This window comes from Mirounga angustirostris, unplaced genomic scaffold (assembly GCF_029215605.1).
Source record: "Mirounga angustirostris isolate CCGP_5_RB_7025 unplaced genomic scaffold, mMirAng1.0.hap1 SCAF_2, whole genome shotgun sequence".
Classification (NCBI taxonomy): Eukaryota; Metazoa; Chordata; class Mammalia; order Carnivora; family Phocidae; genus Mirounga; species Mirounga angustirostris.
This window is the reverse complement of record NW_026991710.1, coordinates 119,128,745-119,155,334: the sequence shown is the minus strand read 5'-3', so window position 1 is coordinate 119,155,334 and position 26,590 is coordinate 119,128,745. Positions and strand designations below refer to the sequence as shown.

The following is a 26,590-nucleotide window of genomic DNA, read 5'->3' as shown; positions in this document are numbered from 1 at the left end:
CTTCTTCAATTTATTCACAGCTCCAAGGCGTATGTACCTCTTAACCTCTCTGAAGTTCAATTTTCTCAACTATAAAGTGAAAATAACAGCCCCTGTTCTGTTTAGCTCTTCAGGTGGTCACGAGATAAATGACTTACTTGTGCAATAAGGGCCCCATTACCTGGAAAGGCCTAGGCAAATGCTTTGTATTAATTTAGTATTATTCCTATATGTTGTCTTTTTTAAGATGCATACATTAAATGATCTTATGATGGGGATTAATACTATCCCTTGAGGTAAATGGGGAGACTGGATCTAGCATAAAATGTGTATTGGGAATTTTAAAGAGTTTGAGTAGGTATAGGAAATAACTTGTATTTCATTTAATTAAACATACAGTGTTAACCTTGTGACAAATAATTTCCATTTTTATGTTAAATGAAGTGAGAATTTTGAAATTGGGTATCTTTTGTTTTGATCATTTTCACCTCGTGGTCATGTAAATCCTCCCCCACACCTTGCTGCTTTCCTGCTGCTCAAAAGTGTCCCTCTTCTGCCCTCCCTCCTTATTTCCTTTTCTTTAGATAATTTTTGAGACCTTCTATATTGTAGGTGCTCCAAATGGGAAGGTTAAGTGACACTAGATCCTTAGGGTCTAGAAGGCAGAGTCTCATAGTGGATAAAACATGTTAGCAAATAGTTACACAATGTTGTGGCCAAGGTTGGAGAGCGCCAGGTGGTAGAAAATAGGCTCTGCTAATACGACTTCCACTCAAGATTGTATGTACAGACGCTTTCATGAGGGGAAGAGAAGGAAGAGCGTGAGAGATGGGCGGTGGGCTGACAAGGTTTTTGTGGTGAGCCGTTCTGTGTTCCTGTGCATCTGCTCTGCCTGGTTCACTGTGCCCCATGCTAGAGACAGAAACACCCGGGGACGCAGGGGACTCCACGGCCTGTTCAGGGTTCTAGAAAGACAAGTGACAACTGCAGAGCAACTTGGGGTTGTACGTGGGATAAAGCTGGCAGGAGGCTGGTGGTCATGTGGATTCCCAGAAGTAAAATTCTTAAGACGTAGAAGGGAAAAGAAAGTTAACCCTTCAAGAAAGAGAATGACTTTCAGACAGGCACACAGCAGCTGACATAGAAGGAGAGAGAGTGTGTGTGTGTGTGATTATTATCATTAGTTGTTTCTTTGTTTTGCTTCAAAGATGGTGAAAATTGAGCATGTTTATACTCCAAAAACTATTTGAGAAGCAGATAGGTGATGACTGGGTAGAGTGAGGCCCTTTCTCCGGAGAGAGGAGATGATTCTAGCACACAGGTAGAGCAGTCCTGGGCAAAGTGGGCTTATCTGCTGAGACTGCAGGGAGACTGTAAAGATCAGCTTCACTTTTGGGAGGCTGGGTGAGGCTGGATGGCTTCTTTTATGTTTGTTTAAAATATTTTCCCAGTTGTATTGAGATACAGCCGACATATAACACTGTATTAGTTTAAGGTGTACATGATAATGATTTGGGAAATCATTACCATAATAAATTTAATTAACATACATCACCTCACATAGTTGAATTATTTTTCTATGAGAACCTTTATCATCTATTCTCTTCACAACTTTAAATATACAATACAGTGTTGTAGTGACTATAGTCACCACACTGTACGTTACCTCCCCATGACTTATTACCTTATAACTGCAAGTTCATACCTTTTGACCCCCTTCACCTATTTTTCCCAACTCCTACCCTCAGCTCTGACAACCATCAGTGTGTTCTCTTTTTCTATGAGTTTGTTTTTTCTTTGTTTGTTTTTAGATTCTATATATAAATGAGGTCATACAGTATTTGTCTTTCCCCATCTGACTTATGTTCACTGAGCTTAATGCCTTCAGGGTCCATCCATGTTCTTGCAAATGGCAGGATTTCTTTCTTTTTATGGCTAAATGATATTCCACATATATACCACATTTTCTTTGTACATTCTTCTGTCAGTAGATACTCAGGTTGCTTCCATATCTTGGTTATTGTAAATAATGCTGCAATGAATATGAGGGTGCAGATACCTCCTTGAGATCGTGATTTCATCTCCTTCAGGCATATACATACTTAAAAGTGGAATTGCTGGATCATATGGCTGTTCTATGTTTAGTTTTTTTAGGGACCTCCACACTGTTTTTCAGTGTGTTTCTGCACCAGTTTACATTCCCACAACAGTACATAGGATTCTCTTTTTTCCACATCCACATCAGCATTTGTTATCTCTTGTCTTTTTGTTGATAACCATTCTAACAGGTATGAGGTGATATCTCATTTTACTTTGGATTTGTATTTCCCTGATGATGAGTGATGTTGAGCGCTTTGCCATGTACCTGTTGGCTCTTGGTGTGTCTTCTTTGGAAAGATGTCTATTCACTTCCTCTGGCCACTTTTTAAATTTTTTTCCATTGAGTTGTATGAGTTCTTAATGTAGTTTGGATATTAACCTGAGTGCTTTATTTTATCCTTAAAATAGAGTTATGTGCATAGAGAAGGGGAAGAGGAGAATAGGCTGAGGAGAGGGGTAAAAGTTTCAAATAGGCACCAAAGAAAATAGGTAGAGGCCCTTAACTAGCAACATTTGGAAAAATTAGAATCCTGGTCCTCGTGAAGGACCAGTCAAGGTTGCAGTAGGAGTCTGTGTGGTTATTAGTTTACCCTTTATTATTCTTTTGGGAATACTTTCCTAGTCTTGACACTAGGAAAAAGTCATACTGATTTGTTCTTCCAATTAATGTGGAAGGGTCCTGTGAGTTTCTCAGCTGTTTTGGTTTCCTTCACAGGCAAAAGGGTAGGATAATAATAAAGATCTGCATCTCCCTCTTTATCTTCTTTCATATTATTTCTGAATTTCCTCCAGAACCCGCTTTTGCTAGAAGGTATGAATACTTTGTCTAAATTTACCACAATTACAAGGAAAATCCTTCCCACTCAGAAAAGTTGCTTCTCTCTCCTCCTAATATAATTTGACTCTGTGTACAAATGTAACTAACTTTGATTGTTACATAACATTCTAACTGATTTTCCATAGCAGCCACTTTCTACTAAAAAGATACCTTGGTTAAAAGATAGAAATCCCTTACTTAAAAATAAATTTACCGAAGTCATAACCATTTAACGTTATTTTCAAAGCTTTATCTAACTTTGAAAAGTTGAGTAAATCCAAAGAAAATGTAGCTAATTGAAAATGCCTTTAGGGCACCTGGGTGGCTCAGTTGGTTAAGCGACTGCCTTTGGCTTAGGTCATGATCCTGGAATCCCGGGGTCAAGTCCCACATCCGGCTCCCTGTTCAGCGGGAAGTCTGCTTCTCCCTCTGACCCTCTTCCCTGCCGTGCTCTCTGTCTCTCATTCTCTGTCTCTCAAATAAATAAATAAAATCTTTAAAAAAAAAAAAAAGAAAGAAAATGCCTTTAGAGACAGTGCTATTAAATGAATTGGAAACATAACTTTGTGTACCACTTTTCTTAGTTAATTAGGTGTTAGAAAAGTTTCAGCTCTGATTACATGTTTAATCAACTTTCTGAAATAATTCAGTGTTTTAAGTTAATTTAGTTAGGTTTCTGTGGTATATGAAAGTATTCTCTGATCATTTAAGTTGGTTTAGATTTGCACATAAGATTACAGTAGCTCCATTTAAAAAAAAAACATTATTTGTTTTATTTAATGTCTTACAATGATTGTAGTTTAAACAATCACTTAACTTGAACAACTATCTTTAGCCTCTTATAATAAATGTTGGAAAGTAAATATATACTTGTAAATTACTCTTGAATTCTGCTCTGTTCATATAAAAACCTTTCTCTCTGAGGTTAAGAGAAAGAATTTCTATTAATTCTAAATCAGTGTAAAGCTGTTCTCTTTTCAACCTGTTTTGTTGGCAAAATTGCTGACATATGAATCTGGATAATAATTATCTAGTCAATATGGGAGAGATTGAAACTAAAATGATCATTGACCAAAAAAGTGTCTGTTATTTGCTGAATTTTACTTATTAAATGATTGACTGCTTTAAAGATTTATTTTCCTGAAAATTAGTAAACAATCAAACCCAAAGGAATGTTGGGATTTTATGACAATCTGTGCAAAGAAATAAACTAATATAACATTCTTCATCTTTTAGCTGGCAAAAATGACATATTGCTTTTCTTTCTATTTATCTCTACAACAGATGCTTCTAGCAGCTGGGATTCCAAGATTAGTTTGTCCAAAATATGAAAGCATGTCATCCAACTAAAGTATTAAGTTGACCCAGTTTTTGTGGCTTCCAGTAATTATACTATTCTCTAGAACACTGTGATTTAACTTCAACATTACTACACTGATGGGTTCGAGGCTAAATCTGGCTACCCTCATTCAAAAATTGTTAAAAAAAAAAAAAAGATAAACTTCTGATCCTTTATATTCTGATCCATTCCAACAGAGAGCAGAAGTAGGAAAACTATTCTTATTAGTTAGTCATATCCCAAATCCATTTTTTCAGTTGAACTAAATTTCTATAGCAGGCAACATTTCACCCTCCAAACTACCCAATTAATTCCCTTCTTTGTTTTGTAAATGTAAATCAAATTTTAAATTTTATTTCCATGCTTAAACTTGGGGAACATTTGCTATGACTTCTTATGGTAAAATGTGTTCATGACAGATAAGCACAATAGATGATCCACATTAATCTATAATAAATTTTCAATAATTTTATAGGTTATAGAAGCCAAAGCATAAATTTATAGTAATATTTATGTCAGACATCCTGTTAACAAAGTCATATATAACCTGAAAAAAATTGTGGTTTCTCTGTAACTTGGTATTCCCGAAGATTGCTTTTTGCAATGATATTTACATAAACCACTTTCTGGCATGTTCTTTACCAACATCTCACATTCCATTTTGTACTACAACTTTCTCTAATAATGTCTAGAACAAATACGAATGCTTAAGCTTCACAAGAGTATTGATAGAACTATTTATATTGCCATAATTAGTAACCATAAGCATACGTAGTTGCAAAATATTACTATTGAAAGCAAAACATATTTAGCCAGCCAGATACCTCCATGGGCAATCCGAAATGATCTGTATTCTCAATGTCACTTGCCATCTTCTGTCTCCATCTTAGACCTTGTCTCTAGGGAAAATAGTTCAGGCTGTGCATAATGCAGAGGTACCTATGCAAATTAATAATTCAAAGAGATCTTGTTTAGTTCTCTGACTGGCTAGAATTATTTTATGTGAAACCATTGACCTGATCTTAATAGGAAGGGAATAAATCTGATTTTTTAGAGGTAATTAATTCTTATAGACAACTAGATACTAACTTATGATTTAACTTTTCTAAAGCAACACCTTATATCTTAGTTATCTGAATGAATAAAATTTCCACTAAATTATAGCCATTTACTTCCAAATTTTATGTTATAGATAGAGATGTATGTAATATATATATGCATTCAACTCTAAAACATTTTGTATAATAAATCATTATTCTTACATCTTATGATCATACAGCCTCATGAATACTGAATTATAATCATTTGTTTATGTATCTGTTTCTTCCATGTGTTCATGATCTTTGTAAGCTCCTAAAGGGCAAAGTCCGCATCATGATCACTGCTGTATCCCCACAGTTAGCAGGCCATCTTCTTATTTTGAAACATGGAATATTCATCCTTAATATGACTCTGCACTATGTCAGCTGCCTTTTCCCTTACTAGAATTCATGAATTATTCTGGGGATTTTGTTTTTCTCTTCTAGTCAAAAGTACCCAGCTATATACCTCTCTCCTTAGTGCATATCTCCTAGTGTCGTAATCAACTTGAGAGGTGACTATTCAAGTCCTCTTCCAGTATCTCCAAACATAGAAAGCAGTAAAATTCAAGATGGATACAGAACATCAGAGATAACCAAAGAACATGATGAAGAACATAGAACATGATGAGTTAAGGCCTTCAAAAGCTTCCAGAAACCCAGTGGTGGCAATTTTAATTGTATTTGATTATTCATGTGCTGATTACAAAGGTCCTAGTTACACAGAAATTTTAGATGCTACCCAGCAAATATGATTGGAAATGACTGTTTTCCCCTTTCCCAGCTTTTTCTTTTTCATCCTTAATCATACATAATAGGGTTGTCTCGTTTTGTTAATCTTATAATGAGGAGGGGATATTGGAAGCATCCGCTCGCCCCATCAGCAAGGGCAGGTAAAGACAGGGAGTATTAGGCTAGTTGTTCCCTATGTGGCAACTGAAATGTGTTCTATCATCTGTTTCCTTAATGGATGGGAAACATCCCTAAACTTCTCCAGTCCATTTCACTCAGGAGAAATGTGCTTGGAATACTTATCCAATATTAAAGTCCACGAAAGGTGATTAAGCAAAGTTCATGACTGTCCATTAAAATGCACAAATGTTCTATTAAAGAAAAGAAACCCCAAATGAGATCTTTATGTGCATCCATATTCATGAAATCCTGACAATTTCTGTATTTTCCCACATGAAGTTAATACATTCACCTTCAGTTCCCTGTTTTATAGCACCTAATACAGTGTTTTATACACACTAGTTCAATGTATTTTTCAGAGTTAATGTAGGAATAAATGAATGAATGGATTTGCTGAATCAGCAGTTCATCCTCCAACTCAAACTAGTGTTTTTAACAGAGATATTTTATTTTTATTAATGTAATGGTGATTTTTCTGTGGTTTCATATTGAATACCATCATCTCCCTTGGATTCTTTATTGACTCTTACAATGCCTGATTCAACATCAGATATTTTAATTTGCCTGTGTATAGTGAATATGCAAACTTGAATGAATATACACACATACTTTAGAAATTTATGATTACATTCAAATCAAGTGCTCTTAAATTTTAGTACATTCCTCTGTGAATAGTGAGTCATTATTTTCTACATAGAAATTTTTGAATCTCCGTACTTTAATGAATAGTTAAAAAAAAATGCTGAGCAGGGCACCTACATGGCTCAGTCAGTTAAGCATTCGACTCTTGATTTTGGTTCAGGTAATGATCTCAGGGTCATGAGATCGAGCCCCACATTGGGCTCCCCACTGGGCATGGAGTCTTCTTAAGATTTTCTTTTTCCACCTACACCTCCTCACCCCACTCATGCTCACTCTCTCTCTCTTTCAAACATAAATAATAAAAAAGAAATGCTGACATATATATAGGCAGACTGTTGACTTGATATATCAGGGTACATTCCGTTAAAAAAAATCAATCCTGGAAATTGATTAAATGCAACACACTAACTGATAATGTCATATAATTCAGCCAGTTGTGCAACTGTCTAGTGATGTGCAGATAACATCCAATTACCAACTTAAAATTAAAAGCTTTAGTTATTCAGTGGATTTTTTTTTTGTTGTTAATAAACAAATGCTTTATGTAATGTTTTCACCGAATTGAAAGCATTAGCATGATGTGGCATTTATTAGGTTGAATGCAGTCATTCAGAGTATGAACTTGGTTCTAAATTTAATTTGAAGTTTCATGTGATAATACTTACTACAGTTGTATTTTTTACTTGTAAGTCACAGGTTGGTAAGTCAATCAACAGTTGTTAATTAAGCATCAATAGTGTGTAATAATGCTATATTGCTAGTTGGGGGAAAGCAAATTAAGTATAAAATATGGACCCTCAAAAGCCATATCATCTAATTCAAGTGAATGGCCAGAACTCATAAAATAAGCAGAGATATTGAAAGATATGGAATCTTTCCCAGATGGAGGTGGTTGTGTGATACACATTAAACATGTCGAAAATATTCAGAGAGAAGTTATATGAAGGTTGGAGAGGATGAAAAAATCATCCCTTCCTTCCTTCTTTCTAATTCATTCATTCACTCATTGGATTCATTCTTTTATTTATCTATTACCTGATGAGTACCAGGACCTGAGAATAAGAGGATTAATTAATAATAGTCATTGCCCTCATAGAGCCCACTGTTAAGCAGAGAGAATAGAATGAACCATTCTTGGAGATAATGAGATTTGAGTGGGTGAGAATTTGGATTGATGGAAGGTGAGAGAAGGTATTCTAAGCATGTGTCAAGATAGAAATATTAGTTCCTCCAAGATTTCCTTCGTATCTTTAATGTTGAGCACTGAGCAAGCTTGTAGCAGATGCCCAGAAAGTATATGTTGAGGTAATTAATAGCATGTATCTAGGACAGCAAGGAGACTGACCTGGGGAAGTTTTCATTTTGAAGATTAACGAGAAATAAGGAGAATTATGTAGGTCAACAACACAACTGCAGACGTGCCTCCGGGCTGAGAGAAGAATGGATACTTGCTGCAGTAGAAAGCCTGCTTTTGATCAGAGGAGTGATGATCTGAGTATGGTGATGGATAAGGTGAACGTGCACTCATGTGTAGACCTGATCCTGTGATAGTTGATTGTATGGGTCTGGCCAAGAGCCAAACCAGGAGAATGTGGAGAAGTCTACTAGAGAAACAGTAGCTGACTAGCTGAATCCACTTCTATGACTAAGAACTGAATTTCAGGGTGAGGCCAGCAGTGTGGTTATCAGGAAACAAAGGTCAGGGATTTTTTACATGAGTAATTAGGTGAAGTTAAGCAGGAGGATCAACAGGAAGCAAAGGTTGGGGAATCTCCCTTAATTCTGATGGATATCACATGTCTGGCTATTTTTAATGCACACGATGTGTATGTCTATATGCGTGTGTGCAGGTGTGTGTGTGTGTGTACTACCTACTGTGGGCCATACATGTGCCAGTTTGTGCCACAGAGTATTTTAAGTGCAACTCCTTTTACCCCACAGTCTGGTAAAGTAAGGATTTAGAGAGAAGACCCAGCAAGCTGTTGAAACAGAGAAGGTTTGCAGTGTTGAGGAATGAGGCCAGTCGAGTACCACTTGCTCTCAGTCAACTCAAGGATAAACTGAAGCTTCTCTTTGAATATGCCATTGGCCATATTAATTCACTGGCCCGTTCTAATCAAAGTCCTCAAAAATTGGTAATGACAAGTGGGAAATTGTACATAGAGATATAGATAAAACAAAGCTACTTTGGACCCCCATTTCAGTCTGTCTTCACATTCTTGCTGATCAAAAATTGGCCCCGGAAAAATTGACCAGTTAAGCATTGCTGAGCTTTTTTTAAATTTTTATTTTTTTAAGTTAACTGCAGATCCAAAGGAGTCAGGATTTTTTTCCATGGCACCAATCTCATACAAGGGTGGCATGCAGAGTAAGCACCATGTCCCCTGCCCTCATGGCTCACTTTGCGAGGTGCAAAGTCCCCCTGACTACTCACTGCCACGTCCATTAAATCTGTGCATCTATTGCCATGGACTTGACCTGCACGTAGCTTAGGTCCTAACCCCAAAATAAATAAGGACCAAAATCAGCACCTGACTCAGAATGGAATAAATATTGCTACTAGTTCCCCGCTGACCTCGTGCCCCCACCGCCGAGAAATAGTTTACAGCCCTTCACCTCCAAGAAGATGGATTGTCTAAAGGCTCCATTAAGGTCAAGGACACCAGTTAGGCTCCATTTAATAAAGGTTAGACTGTAACCCACCAATTTTCCATTACTTACTTCAGCAGGAGACATAGGATAATGGTTGCTATTATGGGGGGGGGGGGGAAGGCCCAGCAAGATGTTTTGCTGATACGTTGTTGTTTTAGTTTGGTTTTGGTTTTGGTTTTGGTTTTGATTCATTTTGTTTTGTTTTGAAACCTCGCAAGTGGCTGTGGAGCTAAGCAGGATCTAGAGTAGTATCCCTGACCTGAAAAGGGGAAGGATGGAAGCACCATGGACTATAGCCACATTCTTATGCTTCCACTGTCTTCACCCCACTGACCAGCCTTTTTTCTTCGTGGGAGCAATCTGAAACATATTGTGTGATCTTGGTAGGGAGAAAATGGAGTAGGCCCCAGCCATACTAGCAATCTAAGCCAAAAGAAGCTTCTACATGGACTGTCCTTATGAGTGAAAATTATCAGAATTAGAATGCATTTTCGATGATCATTTTCCTTTGTGTGAATGCTTTCACAGAGATATTATGGAAAGTGGTTTGTTTAGGAGAGAAATCAGATATTTAAGGTTTCCCTTCAAGAATATTGCCTATCTATTTTTAGCATCCTAATTTCAAAATAATGATTTTGCTAAGAACAATTAATAATTATCTCCTAGGAATTGAGTTATCTTTCCTCCCTATAACCCATTCCCAGCCACATGAATAGATTTTGGGTTTTGATGCTGACACTGTCCTCTGTTTATGTTAGTCACTTATGTCCTTTGACCCAAGTTCATTGACCTTTCAGCTAAGTGATTGTTCTATCCTTGATCGTATGACCCTCTTGATTTCAAACTTAAGGGTACAATGTGACCAGACTTTTTCCAGAGTCATCTCTTAGTGATTTGCCATTGGACTCATTTTCAAGTCTCAGATAACTGACACCTACTCTTGTTCATGTAAAGTGACACACGCCTCTGTGTAATCCTTCCTGTGGCTCCTTCTCCTGACCTTCCTCTGTCTAGCTTGTCCCCAGAGTTCTAGTAATCTCACAAAGAAGAATTCCTACTGGGTGCCACAATTCTGTGGGAGATCCTAGGGGAAGAATCAAGTCTTTGAAACCAGATAGGATTTCTAATTTAGTTATACCCATTTTCATGTGGAATGTTATTCAATATCTCTTACCTTAAGTCTCCTCGCCTCTAAAGACTGAGTCCATAATGTTCATCTTATGTGGTGATTTTGAAGGTAGATTAGCTAATTTCATATAGCAGGTGAATATAAATAGCAGCCCTCAATCTGCCTCTGGGTCGGAGTCATGTCTGTTCTCCTCTCTCCTCTACTCCATTTCTCTCTCTCTGCCTTTCCTCCAGGCCCTGTGCAGTGTAGTGAAGACACAGCCCTCAAACACCTCATAGACTAGTATGAGAGACAGCAATGCAAATGGATGACTTTAATCTACTTTGTAGATGCCATAAAGCAAAAAGAAGCAGTGACTAGCAAAACTCAGCATTCTCTCCCCACCAGCTAGGCAGGATCTCCTCTCCAAAAGATAAAGACCAGCTTGAGTCCACTTGGGGTCTCCTGCTGAGTGTGTCTTCAATAAAAAAATTTGATTATGTAAGAATTATGTTATTTGTTTTGCATAAGAAACTGCTCAATTTCTCACCCCCAACAAACATCCTCCTAGCTTGTGTGTCTTCTAAGTATTTAATGACTTAAATGTTCTTCTACTGTTTGCCACCTAACCTCTTACCATATGGTTGTTGGTCTCATCCAATGAACATACTTCACTCTGCATCTCATGTCAATAAAGTTCTCTCTAACTGGCTGCAAAGATTACTTTTTCTGTGAGTATAATCCTATAGCCCAAAGTATCTTATAAAGGAAGAACAATATATAGGAGTAGAATGTAAAATTATCCTTTTATATATTCTTATATTCTGGCCCTTCGAGATGTAATTAAGAGAAATTGGTTAACCCCTTATATTACTTTCTATAAGAAAGGCAGCATGCAATACTACTTGATTTTTGATCAGAATATAAGGTTCCTCTCAACATGGGCAACAAGAAGAGAGTTGAAAATTTATCTCACGTACAAAGCTAATCTGGAAAATTAAGAATAATCCTCTACCCTTTTTTTTTCCCCTCAATAACAGAGTTTATTCCCAGTGTTAGCTGGAGAGTTACTTCATTTTTCCATTCAACAACTTTAAAGATGTAGTTGCTGGTGGAAATTAAGCCATATTCAGAATAGGGGCCAGTAAGTTTGTTACTGTGGTCTGAAATGTAAGCTCCTCACCAAATCCCAATACAAGTGATGTCAGGACCTCAGTTTGCTTCCCTTTCCCCATGTTTCATCCCAGAAGAAGTGAGCTTTGTTAGGTCTCCTGGGTCATACCTCAGAGGTACCTCCACCTTATTTTCTCAGAGAACAGGCAGGGCATAAAGCAATTTATGGATGTGATTGGTGTCTTAGTTTCCCTTAGAAGGGAAGGACTTTTAATTTTTGGGTGGAAGAAATCTGCCTTAAAGGGAAACATTTTTATGATTATTTATGATTAATAGCATTATTTCACACCCAGGATTATAAGGTGATAAAAAGCAAGTTTGATTCATTTAGGAAAGCCAGTAAGAATAGGATGTGATTTTGCCAAATTGTAATAATTTTCCAAGCACTTTCATAGAAACTATGTTATTGGACTCCCACTGCAGCATGGTGAGGTAAGCAGGGCATTCTAAACTGTAGATGAACCAACTGTGACTCCCCAGAAATGAGGCGGTTTTCCCAAGCTAGCATGCCATGTAGGTGGATCTCGAACTTAACTTTTTAAACTTTGAATGTTCTACTTTTCCCCCTCTGCTGTAGTATGCATATCTGTACACTCCCATATCTGTTTGTTACGTTATTCAACTAACTTAGTCTTTATAAGACAACCATCCAATAATCTAAACTCAACTATACTTCTTTCTTCCTAGATTTATCTTACCCAAAATTAGTTTCTTTGTTTATAAACTAGCAAAATTAACTTGGATAAAAATATGCTTTTGGGTAAAAATGTATAAGCTACTAAAGAAGTACTATAATTAAGTATGATCTTTGCATTAAGTGCTATTCCAAATAGCTCTGAAATAGCTCTATTACAGAGAAAGATGCAAGAAAAGCACCATAAATCCATTTGGTTCTTATGTGATACATAAGATACACCTAACATGTGTACTCAGGTCCTTCAGAGAAACAGAAGCAATAAGATCTATATATATATTTTTTAAAGATTTTATTTATTTATTTGACAGAAAGAGACACAGCGAGAGAGGGAACACAAGCAGGGGCAGAGGCAGAGCGAGAAGCAGGCTTCCCACGGAGCAGGGAGCCCGATGCGGGGCTCGATCCCAGGACTCTGGGATCATGACCTGAGCCGAAGGCAGATGCTTAACGACTGAGCCACCCAGGCGCCTCTAGATCTATATTATTTATTATAAGGAATTGTCTCACACAATTTTGGAGGACGAGAAGTTCCAGGATCTGCCATCTGCAAGGTCTGCCATCTGCAGGCTGAAGACCCAGGAAAGCTGGTGGTGGAATTCAGTCTGAGTCTAAGGGCCTTAGAACAAAGGAGCCAGTGATGTATATTCCATTCTAAGTCTGAAAGCCTAAGAACCAGGAGTGCTGAGGGCAGAAGATCAATGTCCTGATTCAGTCAATCAGGCAAGAAGGATCACATCTTGACTTCCTCCACATTTTTGTTCTATCAGGCCTTTAATGGATTGAATGATGTTCACCCACATTGAGGAGGACAAACTGCTTTATGAGTCCACTAATTCAAATATTAATTTCATCCATAAACACTCTTACAGACACACTCATAAATAATGTTTAGCCAAATATCTGGACGTCTTGTGATCCAATCAAGTCGACATATAAAATTAGCCATCACAGTTGGGGAGTCAGTGACTCCATCTAAATGATGTGGAGAGAGGAGCAAAAAGGGAAGCAAGGGATGAGAGGCTACCATAATGGTAACTATATTTAAATTTTGTATTAAGAAATAACAACTTTTATGAATCAAAGAATTCAGTGTCATGAATTGCCCTAAACAAAAATGGATGCTAATCAGAATTGGTAGGTTGAGTGACAAAGAGACCCCCTAGTGGTAGGGGTTGCTTCCTAAGAAATAAATCAGCCACAATGACATTAATGGCTATAGCACATAATATTGAGTAGAAGTTCTCAGATTTAGGGTGGTCAGAAGCACCTGAAGAACTTGTCAAAATTTCAGTGGACGCTTTCTTCCTAGTGGTTCTGACTGACTTAGTAGGAGCCAACAATCTGTATTTTAATTCTCTGGGTCATTCTGTTAGAGGTGATGTGAAGACCACATTTTAAGAACTTTTGTTACCTAGGGCAGTCAAATTCATAGAGACAGAAAATACAATGATGGTTGCCAGTGGCAGGGGAGAGAAGAGTGGGGAGTTCATTTTGAAAGGGTAAAAGTTTCAGTTTGGGAAGATGAAAAATTCTAGAGAACGATGGTGGTGATGGTTGTATAATAATGTGAATGGACTTAATGCCCTTGAACCGTACACTTAAAAATGGTTAAATGGTAAACAATGTTATGTATGTTACCACAATAAGGAAAAACAAAAATTTTGAATGCAAATTATAGCTATTCTTTAAAAACATTGGTGTCTCTTTGCTTTCTTGCTAAATGTTGATAAGGAAAACAGATATGTCCAGTGTAAAATATCATAGGTTGTGTTCCATTGTGGATTAATATTTCACAGTAGTTCATCATTGTTTTATGACTTAGAAAAAATAATGAACTAAATAAAAAATTTATAGCGCTTAAATTTTGCTTTACTAAGAGAAAACAGATTTCTTCTTGTACATTCATAGTCTGGCCAAAGTAATGGGAGTATGAGAATTAATCACTGAGTCTGCATTCTTATGATTGTTCCTCTACCTGCTTCTCTAAAATGGATTTGTCGGATGTTGCCTTATCTCGTGTTTGCAATAAAAATGTGTAGTGATACTCATGCTCTTTTCAGGATAGGGTGTGGGCCAGTGTGGGGAAGAGCCTGAACTGCATTATTGCCATGGTGGATAAACTGATTGAAAGAGATGGTGGTGGTGAAGGCAGTGGCGGCGGCAGCAAAGATGGAGAAAAGGACCCTTCTCTAGTGGACCCTATCATAACTCATCCAAGGGGTAAGGAGTCATTTTTCCCAATCACTGACTGAGTAAACAAAATGAGAAAGTCATGATAAAATGAGATAGAAAAAGAGGAGTCGATGGTGCCTTTGATGAAAGTGCTGATAGAGTGCTTTTCCACTGCTCTGGCTTAGATGATAGAAGGCTATTTATCAAATTGCATCTCAGTTGTGTTTTCAGAACTGCTTGCAATGCTCATTTTTTTTCTTTTGCTACACAAAAACCTTCTTGAAAGAAGAACAGGGTTTTCTTTTAAAGACTCTGACATGGTTTAATCTACTTTGACACATTCCTCCAAATTTTTATTAGGAAGCAAAACAAGCATCTGCTCCTAAAACTCCTAGAAACTTCTAGGGATATCAGGACAGAGTATCTCATAATGGTTCCTGAAAAGAATGCAGTATGATAAAATACTTTTTGCCTTATTCTGGGGAATATTTTTGTGAATTATCTCAAAACCATTAAGAAGGTTTGGTTCCATATAAGAAGAGTATGTTTGTGCATTATTCCCAAGACATATTAGTAAGTCTCGGTTTTCATGGATGCATGTATACACACACATGGTTACATATGCATGTAGGTGTCTATGTGTGTATATAGGTAGACACACAGATACATAGATACTTTCAGAAGTATGGCTTAATCAAATTTTTAACTATGGTTGTGTCCCTATAAATGGCTTTTTCGTCATTTTTTTTTTGTTAATTTGATTAATTTTGATGAAAAACCCAGACAAATATCTGCATTTCTTTATGGTGGTAAGAACTGCTGTTAAAGTTGTTCCAGCCCTTTTGGTACCTTAAGTGTTTGGAGGGAATAAACAGTGTTGCCCTACTCTCTTCTTCTGAAATCTGCATTTCCTTTTACTTTAAGAAAATGAGTCAGAAGGAAATATGGATACTTATAAAATTAAATTTATGTTTTCCCAATTTGTTTTCCTGATTTTTCATTACTCACATTTTCATCAGGAGTTTAATTATGTGAAACATCAATCTTTCGTTACTTGATTAACAGTGGAACTATTTCTAAATTATGTTTGTAAACTATGGCTTTCTCAAGTTTTCTTACTGTAGATGGTCCTCATCTTCTACAGTACATTCACATGGGAAAGTTGATACTAATAGTCATTATGTTTATACCTACTTGGTTTAACTATATATAGGGATCTTCTTTTTTTAACAATATCAGTTTTATTAGTTAATGGATCTAATGTCAGTTAGATTTTATGTCAGCCCCATAACTTTTACATGAATCAAAGTGAAAGCTCGTCATAACTTATGTCATAAAGAAGTAGTATACTTCAATTTTCTTTAATTGAACATTTATTGACTATCATCTGTAAGCCAGACACTGGGCTGAGCTCTGGAAAGTGAGGTAAGGAAGCAGAATCCATTTTAGTGGCTTGTTCTGTGCATTGATGGGTTTTCAAGGCATAATACTTTTTTAGCAGAACTAAAATGAGGGTTACTGAATTTTGCCACATTTGTTTTGATGTTCCCCAAAACTTCTCATTGACAAGAGTTCCAGAATATTTGAAGTTACATATTTTACCTATATCTTGTATCAAAAGGTTGGATCTGTGGGATCAAAATTACATTTTAAAAAGTAAGAATATTTGGTAGGTAAATATTTGGTAAGATTAGGTGAATCACTTTCATTTGAACGTGAGGCATTGTTTGAATATAGTCTAAAGCCAGACAGAAGCTGCTGTCAATGCAGAATTCACAACTAGATGGGCTTTGTGGATGGTTAAAGTCAAATTACAGCATAGTGCCCTCTAAGTGATTTTATTTTCAATTTATGACCCATATTTATTTCATCCATTCTTTTTTATGTTATAAACATTTTCAGGAGATATAACGATTTAAATGTGCAAAATAAAATATATACCTTAGTCTAATAATAATTTAATATCATATTGTCAAATAATTTCAAAGTTAAAGTTTTTGTTAACATTTTACATGTTAGACAATTGTGTCTAGAGTACATTTTTTGGAGAGGACATTGGTACCTAAAAGAAGATGCATAACACATACAAATAGATGTTTTACAGATGGATCTGTGCTCAGGTATACTTCAAATAGATTATGGATGCTGCATAGTTGGAGTGAGATTGATTAGCTCAATTATTTAATAATAATTTACTTTTATTATGTAATAATATATTAATAAAACAATTATTATGGTTGTTATAGTCTTCTTCTTAAAGTTAGGAAAAAAGCATTTTCAGTTTCTACCCTGACTTTTGTCACATAAAGCAATGCAATAGAGAAATTAATAGTGGTTTCTGGTGCTGATATAAAGCAAACAAATAACCAAAAGTCATGTATTTACCTACACTATCTCCCAAGCTATTTCAGATAAAGATATTTGAGATACACATTGACTAATTATATGTACCCCAATTTACCTGTAGTTTTAAATTTTATTAGAAAAAAATAATAATTTAGAAAATTTGCAAGGAAAAACAAATAGGATTATGTATGATTTTTATTTTTTTATTTAACGTACCCTATGTTTACACACACACACACACACACACACAGTAACCAAACTGGTGTACACATTGTAAATATAGATGTACTATAATGATATCCAGCATATCATTATATTTTGGATATTTCCTGAGAAGCATTTTCTGGAAATGACATTATAATGACTGTAAACTAATTTGTCAAAAGAGAAACCACTATTTTAGAAATGTAACTATTATAATCTCACTGCAGTTAACACATAACACATCTTTGAATGCTGAAGTCTTCTACTACATCTCTGATGTTTTCCCCTAAGTTTGATTGCTGGAAGTGGAATTATTTTATAAGGAAGAGTTATCCCTTCTCCCACACATGCATTTTTACAGTTATCTATTTAGATCAGTGTGGACTCATGAATACATATGCTATTCTTTAGTTTATAATCTAAGAATTTTATTATAATATTTATTTGAGGCTCCAACTCTTCTGGAGTTAGCCATTAGGAGCTCTTTCAGGTGGGTTTCAGTGGGCCTTCTAACAGGTTGCCCCCCCATAGGCTAGTTACTCCCTTACTTTCTTTCTTACTTACTCCCCCCCCTTTTTTTTTTTAAAGATTTTATTTATTTGTCAGAGAGAAAGAGCACAAGCAGGGGGAGCGGCAGAGGGAGAGGGAGAAGCAGACTCCCTGCTGAGCAGGGAGCCTGATGTGGGACTCGATTCCAGAACCCCAGGATCATGACCTGAGCCGAAGGCAGATGCTTAGCCCACTGAGCCACCCAGGTGCCCCTCCCTTCCTTTTTTTACTCACCCCCCCTTCCCTCTAGCACAATGAGGTAGACTAGCTTCAGCTGTCATTTCCCCTGCCCAAGCCCTAGGTTAAGCCGTTTTCCAAAGAACTCTGGTTTCTTCTATTAGGGAATAGTACATAGAAACCAACCAATGGGTAGGAACATTTTGATGGTTTTTTTTAGCAATAGGTACTCTGACCAGCAGTATCTACAAGCACCCTTTTAATCACAGTCTTCCCAGCCTTAAACATTTACCCTGATTTCATGCCACTTTGTGTGGAAGATATCATATTGTAATCTGTCATTTATTGTAACTTTTATGTGTATTTTCTTGTAATTTATCTAGTTATTAGTGAAGTTTGACATTATATGACATAATATTGTATTTCAAAATATTATTTTTTATAATAAAATCCATTTCTTCAGTAGCTCCAGTTTTATCCCCAGCTCATAGCTGGGATGGAAAAACCATTTCATTCTTTTCTTCTTACAATTAATAAATGAGTTGATTCAGTGAATGAGTCATCCAGAATTTATTCAAATGTATGATGTCATAAATGCTGCTATGCATTTGTTACTACATCATTTATTAGTGATTCTTTCTCTCATGTTATATCAGTTTTATTATTTTTTTCTTTCTATATAAGTTCTGCAATTTTTTTTTTCTAGAGGGAGAGAGTTGAGAGTGCAAGTGGGGGAGGAAGGGCAGAAGGAGAGGGAGAGAGAGAATCTTAAGCAGCCTCCATGCCCAGCACGAGCCCTCCTTGGAGCTCAGTCTCACAACCCTGAGATCATGACCCGAGCCAAAATCAGGAGTTGGGCATTTAACTCACTAACAGATTGTAATATATTAACAGACACCCAGGCACCCCAAGTCCTGCAAATATTTTTAATCAACTTCTGGAATTTTTATTCTGTTCATATGGTTTTGACTATTATGTTTTATATTGGGATATATTTTGAAATCCTATAGGGTAAGTCAACCCTATGACGGTCAGTTTTGCTTTCTTCATCACCATCTTTTATTTTTACATTATAGCTGTAATTCCTGTTTGTTTTGCTGGCATATATATATATATATATATATCATGGCTAAACAGATGGTCTTCTGAATTGTTGCTACCTTTTTCCATTTTTTAATGTTTATAACCTGCAGATATTTTTTTCAAGTTGCACATTTTTCTTTTGCAGTGTATTCATTTAATAATGTTTTAAATCTGTAGTTTTGAAGGTTTTTGTTTTAGATCCAGGATTTAACAAAATATCTTCATAAATCTCTTTTCAGGATTAATATATAAGTAGTGCTGATGGAAGTAAAACATTCTCTGCTGTTTTGAACACAAATAGTGGAATACCTTTTCAAACTTACATGGCTTATATATATTTATATGTTTTCTTAGTGAACAAGATTTTTTTTTTTTTTACTTCCCTACACTTAAACATACTTAAAAGCATCTACTGTATGCACGGGACCACATGCCTTCAATTTCATAACAAATTGAAGGCTCAAAGATAAAATCAGTGAATATTAGAATCTTAGATTTTAATGTGCCCTTCAACATTATGTAATTAAACCTCCTAAATTGTCTTAAGAAGCTTACCTATAGTATCTCTGCCAGTTTTCACCTAGCCTGTGGTACTCATCTCCACTGATAGAAAACCATTTTTTATTTTCTAGAATGGCATACTCCAGATGTTGATCTAAATATGTTTCCTTTAATTTTACCCACTGGCCCAGATCTAATTCTGTGCAACAAACAGAACAAATCTACTTTCCTTTTTCCACATTATAGTCTAACAAATCTGAAAGCAACCATCATGTCCTTTTTGCCATTTTTTTGGTCATTTTTCAAAGAACAGCATCAAACACAGAGTAATAGAGGGGGACCACTTTCCTACTTTTAGAATCTATTTTTCTATTAATGATATCTAAGTTCACATTAGCTATTTTGACGGCTATGTTTTTTACTACGAATTTCATTGATACCCATAAATCTTGCTCAGTTTGACTTATCCTTCAAGCATTCAGGATTCAAATAATATTTCAGTACCACTATGTGCTTGACATTGTGAAAAACTAGGGACACAAGGAGATTAAGACATGGTCTGTCTCAATTCTACTGAAGAGATTGATGTGTAAACCCATGACTACAGTATACTACACTTCTGAGTACACTCTAATAAATACCTGTTTCTTTCATCCATCATATCCACTATCCGACTCAGGTTTATTTTATTCACATTTTACAAACATTTTCTGTTCATTCACACAAGTAATACATAAAAATGATGGGAAAACAGAAATAAATACAGATCCTTGAGACACATCACTAAAAAAAAAATGTATGCACTGAAATACACTTGTTAATCACAACTGTTTGGGGATGTGTGTTCAAGCAGTGATATATTCAGCCATTCATGTTACTGCATGCCTGAATTTCTCTGTCTTTCACGAGGTTACCATGAAATGCCAAGGCCAAGTACTCTTTGTCTCTGAATACTCTTTTCTAATCTGCCCAGCTACAAGTCCTGTCAAAAAGGAGATGAAATTCCTCTAATGTAACTTTTCTCAGTGAGCCCATGCTGATTTAATGTCATCACGACTTCCTCATACAAAGGAGGTATACATTCATGTAGATCACAGAATTTGTTTACTTACCACTGGTTAGAGTTTCATGCTCACTGATACTCATGTCCTTTCCTGCTTCCTAATTTTCTTTTAGCTTACAAGGTGCATTTCACATTTCCTAGTGGGACCTGAGAATTCACTCACACCTTTTACTTTGTCTCTGGTTGCCTCCTGTTAATATAATTGTTTGGTAACTACCAAGAATTTATCAGTAATTTATCACCAACTATCAATGGCTTCCTATGCCAGATTAGTCATCTGAAAAAAGTACCCCAACTTCCAAATAGGGACAGATCGAAGGTTTTAGCAAATCACTTTATCGAATCAAATCTCTTTCCTATGTTTTACTTTAGGTTGGCCAGAGTAGTTGTCTGCCTAATAGATTTGAAATAATTAAGAATTAATTAATGAACACAATTATACAAAGAATGGTTCATGGCATTAAGTATATAGAAGACACACACTAAATCTGTGTTAGTTAGAAGACAGAAGAAGATCCTTTCATTCATTCAATATGCATTTGTTGAACATCTACCTGTGCCAGGCATTGTATCCAGGAACACATGCAATCATCACCCTGCCCTTGAGGTCTCATGGGTGAGCAAGTTGTATTTGATATTCAGAGATTTTCCAAAGACAGAATATACAAGATAAAGGACTTAGAAGAGGGAATATACATTTGAGAGTCATTAGCAGATAGATGAAACTGAATAAAACAAGAACAGAAAGAATAAGACAAAATTAGCGAAATCTATAATACAGAGCCTTGGGTCATAGAAATTTCCTTCAGCTGAGGAGTAGGAAGCACTAAGGGGTACAAATCAAATGCAACTTGGATATCAAAGGTATCAAGAGAGAAAATAATCACATTGCTTTGTTAAACCTTACTGCATTCATATTTTTGTGACAAGCACTTACTAAGCCCTGCCATTCTTGCCTCCCTCCTTATGACAAGCTTGTAGGGGAGGTCCTGTTTTTATCTCCATTTTATAGATGAAGAAGTTAAGCAATACTTCTAAGACTACAGAACTGGTAGGTATCTGAGCAAGGATTCAAATGCAGGCAAAGTGATTCCTGATTGAATTTGTCATAAACAATCTGGGTCCTCAGAGCAACTGTAGGTGAAAAATGTTTAGATCTTAAGAGCAGCTTTGCATATAGATTTTCTTGCCTTTATGTTTAGATATTAGTCACATCTAATACTTCACTTGTTTGCTAAGTTTTCTGCTGATCATCCAAAGCCCTAAGTGCCCAGACCCCCACCTGCCTCTTCATGGTGCTTTGTCATTTTCTTCCACCTCATTTCACCTCATCCTTCATGATCTAGTCACACTGGACTCTTTTGAGACCTCACTTTGTACCTTCCACTGCTAGACCTTCAAAGGTTTGCCCATCTCTGCCTTCCACAGGCTCAAACTTGATGTCTTCTGGGGCATCTTCTCTGGTCCCCCAGGCCAGAGCTGGTTTTATGAGTGTGGGAACCAGTGCAAGTACACAGAGTCCCTCACACAGCAGGGCCCTCTGCTCTGGGTTTAATGCTCTGTAATCACCATCTTGCATTCTTAAAAACTGTATCTTTGGGGCGCCTGGGTGGCTCAGTTGGTTAAGCGGCTGCCTTCGGCTCAGGTCATGATCCTGGAGTCCCGGGATCGAGTCCCGCATCGGGCTCCCTGCTCGGCAGGGAGTCTGCTTCTCCCTCGGACCCTCCCCCCTCTCATGCTCTCTGTCTCTCATTCTCTCTCTCTCTCAAAAAAAAAAAAAAAAAAAAAAAAAACTGTATCTTTGTGTTTTAGATAAAGTCCAATGGGGCAATGGAGGCTATGCCTGGAACTTTAAGACTTGATTCACCTATAGTTCTGCCTCCCAGGCTCTCCAGTACCTGCCCGGCTTCCCCATCCCTGTGCCAGCCCAATGACCTCTTTCTGTCCCCATCCTCACCTACCGAAGGGCCTGGGTGCAGGTGTGAAATACTCAGGGTCAGGCTGGGTACCTTTGAGACTCTGTATACATGTGTCACTGAGCCCAAAGGAATATGACGTGAAAGAGTAAATAGAATCTCACCATGACAGGTTGAGAGAGATACCACTGCGGAAGAGAGGAAAAAGGTTGTTTACTCCTTTTGAACAGAAATCTCTCACATTTTAACTTCTCATTGAATTCTGCAAATTATGTAGTCACGCTTTTTACAAGGGTTTCAAGTACAAAGGCCCTCAAGCTGCATACACGGTAACATGCATGTGTCAAGTGAATTGGATAGACACTGGGACAATATATATCCCTTCTAAAGAGGGCCACCACTCCACTTCTAGCCAATCCTTCCTACAAAGGAAACTGAAACTAAAGTTGCTATATCTTCTGATTTTTCAAGTAAATCTGAATTTTTATATGAAACATCCAAATTCTTTAAAGGTCAATAATTGATTTTTTAAGATTGTTAAAATATGAGGAAGGCCAAATAAAATATCTTTGAGGGCCAAATAAGGCTAGCCCATGGGCCACGAATTTGCAGCCTCTGAATCTCTGATTTATTGTAAATCCTATTTTAAATATTATCTCCTCTACTAGACTTGGCTCTGTGAGAAAATATGCCAAGTATTTGTGATTTGCTCTTGAATCTCCAGAACCTAACACAATTCTTGGCAAGTAATAGAGGCCAATATTATGAAATAAAAGCCTAGTCACCTTGATCTATAATGGCTACCTGACAAGAAATGCTTAGGTAGGTATTTTTGATATTATTGAGTATCTTCAACATAGTGCGTATTTATGCATATATACATGAAAATCATTATATTATCAAAACTTATACTCAACATTAAACAATTATTTCAGTGGTTTTATAATAGGAAACATGTCTTTTATTTTGCAAAGAGCAAAGATGCAAGCACAAAGCATCATTTTCATCAAAGGGCTTAAGTATTATTCCTGAATTTAATGAATTTCTACACATAAAGGTAGGTTTAGAATTACATTGGGAAAGAAATATCAATGAATCAGGCTTTTAAAAACTCATAGGTCAACAGGTAAAAAAAAACTTTAAAAGTACACTTACAAGCTAAAAAAAAAAAAAGTAAAAAATAATCAAAAGATACCACAGATATCTGTATTATAAGCTTAGAATTTCAATGATAGTTTTATATTATGAAATTTTCCAATATCCTATCAGAAAATTAATGCTTCCTTTAAAAATTGTGCAATGAATTATGATGTAACAAAACAACACTTGACAGAGCCAAGATTCTCGGCAAGTCCTCAATTTACTTATTTGGCTATATATAACTTTTGACAGATCACTTATATGCTCTGCACCTTACTTTGTTGGTAAAATAAAGATCATCTAAAAATTTGGAAGGTTTCTTCCCAGTTCTGTTGTTTTATGATAATAAAGGTACCACATTATTTTAAGTGATTTTTTTCTTTGAGTCATTCAGCGTATTTTAATTGAGTGCCTACTATGTGCCAGGCACTATTCTAGACACTGAGGATACAAAAATGAACAAAACAGGCAAAACACCTCCCCTCCTGAAGTTCATATTCTTGTCCCAGAGAGACATTAATACAAGAAATTAAGGGAATTACACAACATATTAATGGCAGCAAATAATGTGAAAAAAATATGGAACAAAGTAAGAGGGTTTTGGAATATTGTCGGAGGGCAGGAATTGAAATCTAAGGGGAGTGGTCAATGGCTTCATTGAGAAGCTGATATTAGAACAAAGACAGAAGGAGGAAAAGATATGAGCCATGTGGACATCTGGGGGAAGGATATATTGGGCACAGGAAACAGCTAGTGCAAAAGCCTTGAGATAGTAGTGCCCCCATCATCATCAGTAAACAGCAAAAATGCCAGTTTGGTTTGAATGAGAAGGCGAAGAGAAGAGAGTAGAAGATGAATTTATATAGGCAGCTTGGAGAAAGGATCACGAAGGACCTTTGTATAGACTTTGACTTTGACTCAGAAAAATAAGAGCAATTGAGGGGTTTTGAGGAAAGGGTTAACCTTATATGACATAAATTTTAACACCTCGTCTATTATATTGAGATTAGACTATAGATGGGAAAGGTAGAACCAGGTATAGACCGGTTAGAAAGCTAAGTAATTGTCCAGGTGAGACATGATCATGGCTTGGATTACCAAGAAGAAGGTGGCAGTGGAGGTGATGAAAAGTGGTTGGACTCTGTACTTATTTTGAAGGTAGTGCCAACAGACTTTTCTGATGGGTTGGATGAGAGAATGAGAGAAAAGGAGGAGTTAAGAATAATTGAACATTTCTGGCATGAGCCACTGGAGGGATGGGGTGGAACAGGGTTTGTGGTGAATAGGAGCTCATTTGGGACATGCCAAGTTTACATGAAATATCAAGTATGCACTTAGAGATAAGAATCTGGGATTCAAGAGAGAGATTCAGGTTAAAGATATAAATTTTGATGGAGTACACTTATCGTGATGATCTTGAGTAATGTATAGAATTATTAAATCACTATGTTGTACACCTGAAACTAATATAGCATTATATGGTAACTGTACTGGAATTAAAAAAATAAAGTTGGAAATTGTCAACATATAAATAGTACTTAAAACTGTGAAACCGAATAATGTCAACAAAAGGTTGAGTGTTCAGAGAAAAGGAAATTAACATGCAGATTACAACTGGGGATGTTCCCATGTTAATAGGTCAAAAAGAACGGAGGAACCAGCAACAGAGTTGAATAAGGAATGGCCAGTAAGGTAGGAGGATACCAGGAAAGTATGATATCCTGACATCCAGGGTGAGAAAGTATTCGGGGGGTGGGGTAGTGAACGGCATGCCTAATGCTGCTGAAAGATCAAGTGGAATGAGGACTAAGTGACTCTGGATTTATCAGTGTAGCAGTCACTGGTGACATTGACAAGAATTCCCTAGAGTGGATAGGGACTAAACCCAAGTGAAGTGGTTAAGAGGAAGAGAAAAAAGGGAACTAGAAACACTATCTATACACAACTCTTTTAAGGAGTTTCACCATGAAAGGAAGCAGAGAAATAGGGTAGAAGCTGTAGAGGGAAATAGGGTCAAGACAGATGGGGTCGTTTCTAAAGATGGGAAGATAATGGCATGTTTGTGTGCTAATGGGAATGCTCCAGTAACAAAGGGAATATTGATAATGTAGGAAGAAGGGGAGAGAATTGCTTGAGTGATACTTTTAAGTAGGTGAGAGGAGATGAGATCTGGTATACAGAGAGAGGAGCTGGTCCTAGCTGGAGAACAAACAATTCATCTTCAGAAATAGGAAAGATGGAGGAGCATAAGCAACAAATGTTAGTAGGTGGGCAGACATTGGGTGACATATAAAAATTACTTTATTATTGTAGTAATTTTCTAAGATAGTAGCTAACATTTTGGGGTTGCTTAATATGTGCCAGAAACTTTTAAAAAATATTGCCTGTATTATTTAATTCTTGCAACACTCATAAGAATAATTCGATGTATTTAACGGATGAAGAAGTAGAAAGTTGAAAAAATGTGTGCACTATCAAGCCCGGTCCAGTGACAGAGCCTGGCTTCTGACCCCGTTGGTGTGAGTTGAGAGCCTGTCCTAGGAAGGACCACTATGCTGCATTGCTTCTGTTCTTTCCAGGAAAAAGCATCACTAATCTGTACAGATAATTTTTTGCTGTTATCCTTTTAACAAAATGCTAAGTTTTATTAGACACTAATTAGTGATATTATGAGATAACTTTGTGAAAATCAATCCTGTAGATATCTCTTAAAGGTTATTGTACCTTAGGCAGAAACTAAGAATTGCCATGTATTCATAAGTTACACTTGAAAAATTACTTAACTTTATCATAAATCTGGTTGCTCACACCCACAGGAAAACCGAGATAGACAGAAAAAAAAGAGATTCACATTTCCCATGTGGGAATACTGGGGCATATCATTATTGAATGGAATGCCCTGAGAAATAGTATTGTTTACATTGTATGTGGTCCCTTGCCT

The 26,590-nt window shown here is 36.6% G+C and overlaps 1 protein-coding gene across 5 annotated transcripts in view; it reads left to right on the top strand.

Annotated features, from left to right (window-relative positions):
• Positions 1-26,590, top strand: part of INPP4B (inositol polyphosphate-4-phosphatase type II B) — an 824,845-nt gene that overhangs the window by 689,757 nt on the left and 108,498 nt on the right. For all 5 annotated transcript variants that reach the window (XM_064585102.1, XM_064585100.1, XM_064585099.1 and 2 more), the window contains one exon: positions 14,559-14,718. In XM_064585102.1, the coding sequence (XP_064441172.1) occupies positions 14,559-14,718 (160 nt within the window). The remainder of the gene's footprint in view (positions 1-14,558; positions 14,719-26,590) is intronic.